Source organism: Sturnus vulgaris, chromosome 3 (genome assembly GCF_052056855.1).
Source record: "Sturnus vulgaris isolate bStuVul1 chromosome 3, bStuVul1.hap1, whole genome shotgun sequence".
In the NCBI taxonomy this organism is placed as follows: Eukaryota; Metazoa; Chordata; class Aves; order Passeriformes; family Sturnidae; genus Sturnus; species Sturnus vulgaris.
Genome location: NC_142245.1, coordinates 48869848 through 48878189, shown reverse-complemented (window position 1 = coordinate 48878189; position 8342 = coordinate 48869848). Strand labels below are relative to the sequence as shown.

The window sequence follows — 8342 nt, the reverse complement described above, 5'->3', positions numbered from 1 at the left end:
TTCTCCTCTCTAAGTACAAATCACCCCTTGCACACCACACGAGGTGTGGGATCTTTGTCTTCACCTTTGGTAGACCACTCTATTCTAGTACCTCATATGAACTTGCTTCCCACTTCTCTTTTTAACTTTTTTTGACTTTTCACTTTCCTTCTTACACTCCCTGCTCCTAACCCCAAAACCCTAAAGCCAGACAAGTTGGAGTCATCTCACACAGTGACAAAGAGAGACCTTGCTTTCAGGTCTGCCTTATTTTATAAGACGGCAGTGGTGACACTACTCTTAGTATAATATTAGGAGTTAGAATATTAATTTTAGGGGTAGTTTTAGACATCTGGATTAGGGTTCCATACGGACTAGACTAGGCAGTTGCTTCATCTTCCCACAGTGTTCCCAGCTCCAACACCAACACACCTCTCAGTGTGTTAGCTTACTGAAGCTTTTTGCTATGCTACAGAATGTGTTGCTCTGCGGGAAGCTGTAAAATGTCTCACAAATTGGCTGAGGTGAATCAGTGTCAGGATGGCTCCCTGCCCACTCTGGGTAGTTGTGCTGAGAGTCCCTGCTAACCTGTCGCTGCTGCTCTCTGGTGTTGCAGTGCTGCAACTCTGCATGGACTTGCAAGCATTCACCAGCTGTTCTGGAGGTAGCTGTGTGTTTCTAACATATTTTTTCATTTCCTGGATTTAGACATTCCTGCCTAACTATCTTACTTGATTTAATTAGCATCAGTACTGTGTTTTCCCCATGTGACCGTCTCCATTTTTACATGTCTAAATGTGTCCAGTCCATCATATGGTGTTACTCTGTTAACTGTCTAAACAAATGTAGCATTTAATGGGTCTGTTGTGTGAAAAGTCATGTTTACATATTGAAACTTCTGCCTTTCTGTTAGTTTCTGCAGACAAATGCAGGAATTAGATTGCTATTTGAAAATCAATATAAAGAGGACACAAAGACAAAGGGATGTTGGGGTGTTCTGAGTGGATATTTATGAGAGGATTGATCATCAAGACTATATGTTATAGAGCATCCTCTTTTAAATTTAGCTTTGATTGTCCCTTCTGAATGATATGCATGCAGACTAAAAAGGAAAGCAATCTGTCTGAATTCTCTTGTTATCCATTTTCTGCAAAAATTAACCAAACAAATAAAAACAATGGTATCAGGATTTAAGATGGTCCTGTGAGCAGCACTTTGCTGCAGATAGCCAGCTATGCCAAAGATTTAATATAAATTCCTTTTGACAAATCCATAACACTCCAAATGATATTGACAGAACATGCTAAGATAATTCCAAGTACCATTTCAATTATGAATTATAAATTTCTCTTCTGCAGGGAACCTGCTCCATCAGAGTGTCACTAAGTTATATCAATCTGGCACACAAGCTCATTTCCCTGTCTTCAGATATTTACGATCATATTTTTCACAGGTATATATATTCCTGAGCCTTCCACAAAGGACAGAAATAAATGCTACCAGCAGAGAGCTGCAATTCCAGTTCACCCAAGGCAGATGAAACTTGAAAGAATTCTTTCTATATGTATGAAATTAAAGAGTGTGGTGCATTCTTGTTTCATCTTCATCAAATTATCAACTGTTGCTGAATGAAGCAAAATAAACCTTACATAGTTACACTCTGTTACACTCTGAACCCTTTCTGAATTGCAGAGTGCTGGAGGAATTGAAATCTGATATCTGTCATGGGTGCTTCCCAGATGACATTACATTATGTCATTCTGTTATACTGGTAAATCTTTACTCAATGAAGCCTTATATCTAGATTTCTTCTATCCTTACTGTCTTGTGAAAACTAGGGCCTAGTCTGTATCTTATTCTTTTCTAGTTATTTATATCTTTGCAAACTGTCAACTCTGAAATATAACAGATGAGAAATTTTGCTTAATGAGAATTTATTTCAAGAATTTACTTAGAAAATAATAATTTTAAAAAGGTGTTCAGATATTAGAGGAATAACAAAAACAAACATGTTTTGCCTAGCAGATCTGCCCAGCTGGTAGGTAACCCATCCTGATCTGGCCAAATGAGCCTCTCTGCAAATAATTGCCAGGCACACAACCTCCTTGCAGTCTTTATCTCACTTGTTGAGCTTGTTTCTGAATCCATGCATTTAGAATTATGATTCAGTGCAGGAGTATCTAGCACTGTATGAATGTGGACTCACTTGGAAATTTTAGGCAGCTATGCTCTCTGTTCCTTTGTACAGAGGAGCATCCTCTTCCAGCCCTGGGGAAAGTGCCTGTGTGCTCACAGTGTCCTCCTTGCTGGCACTATTGCAACCAGGAGGGGTAATCAGCTGGACCTAGTCTGGATGAGGTCATGGAAGAAAACAGATTTGGACAAAGATCTTGGAGCTGAGACTAGATCTAGAAAAAATAGTGACACAAGGTCAGGGCAAGCAGAGGATGAGGACTGCTGCAGTTAATACCACTCTGAAAATGATTGATTCTGTGTCTGCTAGCACCAGAGCACTACTACATGATGTCAGGTGCATTACTTGAACTACAGGTGGCCACCGAGTGCTCTTTTTACATTTGGTGTTAGGTTTGAGAGCCTGGGGTCTGATCTGTAGAAGTAGTTAGCATTCACAGCTGCGTCTGAAGTCAAAGGGAGCTGTGCTTCAAACATACAAAACACTGTGTCATGCTAACTATTTCACCAAGGCAAATCTCAAGCTATCTCAAGGCTGGCAACCAAAATTAATAGGCATATTTAACCTTAATCTCTCTGTGTCATTTCCCAATAAGTAAAATGTTGATGCTCCCTACATCTCATGAACATAATTCATAAGCATTCATATTCGTAGTTCATAAGCATAATTCATACGCTCAAGGTATTGTAACAGTGCTGTAGAAAAGCCTGCTACAATGTCAATAATGCCACATTACAAGCAGGATTAAACAGCTTTAAACAAAGCCCGAGGACATATGCTGAACAAAGAGATTAAATGTAACCCAAAAGGCTGCACAGTGTCTGTCCCATGCACTCTACAAGGCAGTGGTCCTCTGAGCAAAACAGTATAATCACACAATTAAAGGCTAAATTGTAAGTCATACCCTCTACAAGTCAAAACAAGCTTGTCTGAAAACTTACCTTTGGCCTATCCTTAAATGTCAATACTTGGCTTTTAAACCATAATATTCCTTTCATGTGGGGCTTGTGTTTTGAATTCTTTGGGGTTTTTTTTGTGTGAACAGAATGTAATAATTAAAGGAGATATATATATATATATTAACTGCTTTACACTGTGCATGCAAAATCATACTGGCTTTGTTAAAGTGGATGAGTAATAGGGGAAAAATAAAAATAGGAAAACAGTTGCACTGTATCAAGCTATAGCATAAAGTAAATTATATTTATTTCCCTGCACATTATCCTAGCTAGGAATTGTAATAATAGGTGTGGTAGTTAACATATATGAAAGTAAATAATTTTACAGCGAATTTACATGTTTAAGCATATGTTCCAACAACAAAGATTTCTATTCCTTCTTCCTCCCAAGAGATTTTTTTAATCTGTTGATGCTTAGAAATACAGAAAGAACTCTCCACGATACAGCCTTCCCACTTAGATTTTTGCTCCATTGATTGGTCTCTTTTTCCATCCCCCCCTTTTTTTTAATCTCTGCCTAGAGATCAAAGACATTCTTTGCAAACAGAAAAATAAAGATTTATTGATTCACCTTACAGGTGTTGCCTGTCTTCTCATCAAAGCATCCATTTTTCTCAAACATTCAGTGTAAAAGCTAATCTGCTTTTTATCTGCAACAGCAACAGCACTATTAACCAAATCTGCAATGTCGTCATCCAAGCAAGACAGTAGATACTGAAGTATTCAAAAGAATATAAAACATTAAGACATTCATGGAAGCAGAACATGGTAAGTAAGCCCTCAGTACTTCCTAAGTATTTCAAAGAAATATTAATGAGAATTAAGAAGTGGTAGTTTAACCCTGCAATTAGAGTTATGACTTTATCTGCTGAAAGGCGTTGGCTATTTGTGTTTTAAGTGAACTGGAGCCCTAAAGGTTTAGCCCAAAGTGGGCTTATTTTTTGTATCCTGTTACTTTCTCTTTCTCAGAAATGTCATACCTTACTTTGTTACAGGTTCTGTGTAAGATTGTGGAGCATCTGTGCATTGATGTCATAGAACTGTGTGACTAAAACCAGGAGATACCTCTCCAAACTAAGGAAGTCTGTTTTTTTAAGGCAACATATGAGTATTTTTTATTAAGGAATGCAATGGGAATGGTTCTTTATTGTTAAACTCTGTCGTTGTCCTCTTATCCACACCAGCAAGATTATTTTCCATATTTTACCCTTTGCTGCTTGTTGCCAACAAAAAAATCAAAGTCAGTAGCATAGGTAGGATTTACCCAAGCCTTTCAGGGCAAGTGGCAAAAACATCTGAATGCAGTCTCCTGAGCAAAATTTCCAGCTGCAAGTGTGAAAAGATGACGAGTCAGATCCCCTAACGCAGAATACTTTTTTTTTAAGCCTTAAAATGAAAGTGTGATTGCCTTTTAATTTCTTACATGGTAAGTTACACTTGGCTTCTGATTTCCAACTTTTCTTAAAAACCACAGCAAATAGAATTTTCCTGTTTCTTAGAAATTAAGAGTCTCATATGATGCCATGAGCAGGATCTTGGGAAATCCCCGATTCCAGCCAGGTCCATAAAACAAAATGGTCAACCAGCATTACTACCCCAAATTCTCCTCTCTCTGCTGCTGTGCTTGGAACGCAGCCGCATGGGGGAATTAAATATATTTCTACATCAGACAATGCTCAAGAATAAGAATAGCTCTAAATAAGCCATCAGGACACATTGGGGACATATGTTGTATAAAGAGGATGAAGCTATTACACAGCTCAGCGCTGAGTGAATGCCACTGACTCGCCAGTCACATGGTTGGAAGTGGCTGTCTAGGAAAAATAGCAGGATCGAGTAATTAGAGGCTCTATCATAAGCCATATGTACAAGGGGGTCAAATTAAGGTTGTGTGGGCAATCTTAATTTTGTAATTTGTGTACTTTTCTAAAGCCTTGTCTCCAGTAGACAGCACCTCCACCTTAATCATCCCGGCAAAGCTGCAAGACGAGCGGTCCCTTTCGTTCCCCACCAGGGATGTGACACGGCTGTAAAGGCAGCGGACCTTCACGCCGCGTTGGAGTTCTCTCGGCCCCCGCGGTGTCCGAGCCCGGCGGGCCGGGGCAGGTGCGCTGTGCGGCGGGGCCGGCGCCCGCAGGGGTCGCTGGCGCGGAGGCGGCGGGCGCATGGCGGGCCCGGAGGCCGGGGCGGGCCGGGGTGGGCGGGCACGGGGCCGGGCCGGGCGGGGGGCGGCGGGGCCGGGCGGCGCGCATAAGTCGGCCGCGAGTTGTAGGCGGCCGGCGGCGGAGCGCTGGCTGTAACTTGACACCGGGGCGAGAGGCCGAGCGGAGAGAGGGAGCGAGAGCGGCGGCGGCGGAGGAGGAGAGGAGCCCCAGGGAGCGGGATGGTGACCACCTCCTTCCCCTCCCCTTAGCGGCGCTCCGTAGCAGCAGCAGCCGCAGGAGCGCCGGGGACTCTCGCCTGCCGCGGAGCCGGGAGCAGCCGGCGATGGGGACGGGACGGATCCCCTGAGCTCCCGGGAACTTTCCCGGCCGCGGGCAGCCGGAGCCGGGCAGGCGGATGGAGGATGCGCTTCCCCTGGCGGGCTGCGTGAGCCGGCGGCGGCGAAGGGGAGGATGAAGAAGAAGCAGCAGCACGGCGGCGAGGAATGCCCGGCGCCCCGGCCCCCCGCGGCAGCGGCGGCGGCGGCGGGAGGGGGCCCGGGCCAGGGCGGGGGCTTGATGAGGCGGCGGCCCCTCTCGCTGCTGCCCTTCCTCTCGCTGCGAGACTACGTCTTCTGCATGGCCACCCTGCTGCTCTTCTGCTTGGGCTCCCTCTTCTACCAGCTCAACGGGGGCCCCCCGCACTTTCTGCTGGCCCTGCGGCACTGTCTGGGTAAGGGCGGCCGGCGGCGGCGGGGACTTGTTGCGGCTGGGCTGGGGCCTCCCTCCGCACCGGGGACGCGGCCGCGGGGCTGGGGCGGCCCGAGGCCGGGGCTGCCGGGCGGGGTGGGCAGGCGGGACGCGGTGCCGTGAGCGCTCACACCGGAGCGGGACCGGCCGGCGCGCCCCGAGAGCCGAGCGTGGGGCGCCACGAGTTCGTGCTGCCGAAAGCAGAGTCCCCTCGAGAGCTTCTCAGCTCCGAGACCGCTCTGTGCCCGGGAGCGGCTCTTTGTGTGCCCGGTGGCCGTGTCAGAGCGCGGTGTGCCGGCTGCCGTGGCCGCCAGGTCGGTCCGAGGCGGAGCGGAGCGGAGGGCAGCGCTCGCTGTCCGCGGGTCGCGCACCGGGGCAGCTCGGGCGCAGCGCGCTGAGCTGTCAGCGCCTCCCCGCACAGTGCTGTGCCCCGGAGAGGAGGAGCGGGGTACGGATGGCCCGCAGCAGAAGATGCTGTTGTTAAAAAAAAAGGACAAAACAAAAACCAACCAAAAACCCCAGATGCACTTTGTGAACCAAGCATCCATCCTTGTGCAGGAGGCTGGAGAGAAGGGTGTGCTTAGCAGGGTCAGTGCAGCAGCGCTCAAGCACTCGAGCTCACTGGTGCTTTGCCAGCCTGGTTGCCTGCGTAACCCCGAAGGAGGTGCCCCGGTGGAGCGTGAGTCTGCCACAGAATCACACTGTGACCTGTAGTTCTCATCCTCATGCTGACCACAAGTTTTCACGTGGTTTTTCTTTGTAGCCAGGGTCCCCATCGCTAAATGTTTCTTCCCTGCTCAGCAGAGAAGTTGTGTAAAAGAAAGTTTATTGTGAAGTCGAGTAAGTATCTTAGACTGGCGGGACTACTTCTGGTGGTGGTACGACATGGAGGAATGACTTTAAACTGAAAGAGGGCAGATTTCGATTAGCTGTTAGAAGAAATTCTTCACTATGGAAGTGGTGAGGCACCATAACCGGTTGCCCAGAGAAGCTGTGGATGCCCCATCCTTGGTGTTTGTTCAAGGCCAGGCTGGATGGGGCTTTGATCAACCTGGTCTAGTGGAAGGTGATCCCTGCCCATAGCAGGGAGATTGGTTTAGATTGGAAGGGACCTTAAGACCATTTAGTTCCATTCTGTGATTATATGATGAAATATGAATCAAAAATCGAGTGTTTCTCAATAGAGTAGGATTACTACAGAATAATTTGTGGTGTGAGTTTTTACCACTTTAGCTGCTCTGCTTTACTTGTCTGTGAAGGTGAGGTTTTGGTGGTACACGCCGCAGAAGTGCGAGCCGTAAGAGACAATGTTAGGTTACAAACAAAATACTGTTCATATATTTCAGAAAAATAAGCTGCAGATCCTTTTCTATGTGTCCATATTTTATGAACATTTTGAGAATACAGCCCGGTATGTGTCCGTGCTGCTTTTCCTTATGGGAAAACTACCCCACATCTTTAGTTAACTAGTGGGAGAGTATGGAGAGGCAGTAGGACAAGAGGCAACAAACACAAGTTGCAACAAGGGAAATTCCAATGAGATATCAGGAAAAAAAATTTAAATGTGAGAAGAGTCAGATGTTGGAAAAGGCTACCCAGAGAGAATGGGATATTCAGAACTCAGCTGGACAAGCCTCTGAGCAGCCCAAGTCAATTTGTCCCTGTTTTATTGGGGCAATGGGACCAGGAGAACAGAAGTCACTTCCATAATGTTATTCTGTGATTCTGCTGTAAAAAGTCAATGAAAATTCAAGTGAAAACAGGAAAAGAAGAAATACTTTGGATATTACTTCATGAACACAACAGCAGTTTTGGCTTGAGTTTTAATGACTTTTTTTTCCCCTTTCATATTACAATTAGGAAGAAATTCCTCCACTGAAGAGGAAACTGACAAGTTTTCTGCCATAGAATCACAGAATTGCTAGGGTTGGAAGGCATCTCTGGAGATCATCTAGTCTACCTCCCATCCCAAGGCAGGGTCGCCTAGAGCAGGTCAACACAGGAACATATCCAGGTGGGTTTTGAATGTCTCCAGACAAGGAAACTCCACAGTCTCTATGGGCAACTGGTTCTAGTGCTCTGCTCATGTTGAGGTGGAACTTCTTGTGTTTTAGTTTATGGCCATTGCTTCTCGTCCTGTCGCTGGGCACCATGGAAAAGAGTCTGGCACCATCCTCTTGGCACCCACCTTTGAGATATTTATCTGCATTAGTGAGATTTTCTCTCAGTCTTCTCTTTTCTGGACTAAAGAGGCAAGCTCATGCTGGTAGAAAATTTTGTTTGCAATTGAATGGTATTTTAGTGGGATTAAACACAATC

General features: G+C 45.8%; 1 protein-coding gene across 1 annotated transcript in view; it reads left to right on the top strand.

Annotated features, from left to right (window-relative positions):
- The first annotated feature begins 5430 nt into the window (after nt 1-5430).
- The window catches only part of UST (uronyl 2-sulfotransferase), a 151261-nt gene continuing 148349 nt past the window's right edge, over nt 5431-8342 (top strand). Inside the window, exon 1 of the mRNA XM_014885200.2 lies at nt 5431-6006. Within this exon, the coding sequence (XP_014740686.2) occupies nt 5748-6006 (259 nt within the window). The 5' untranslated portion in view covers nt 5431-5747. The remainder of the gene's footprint in view (nt 6007-8342) is intronic.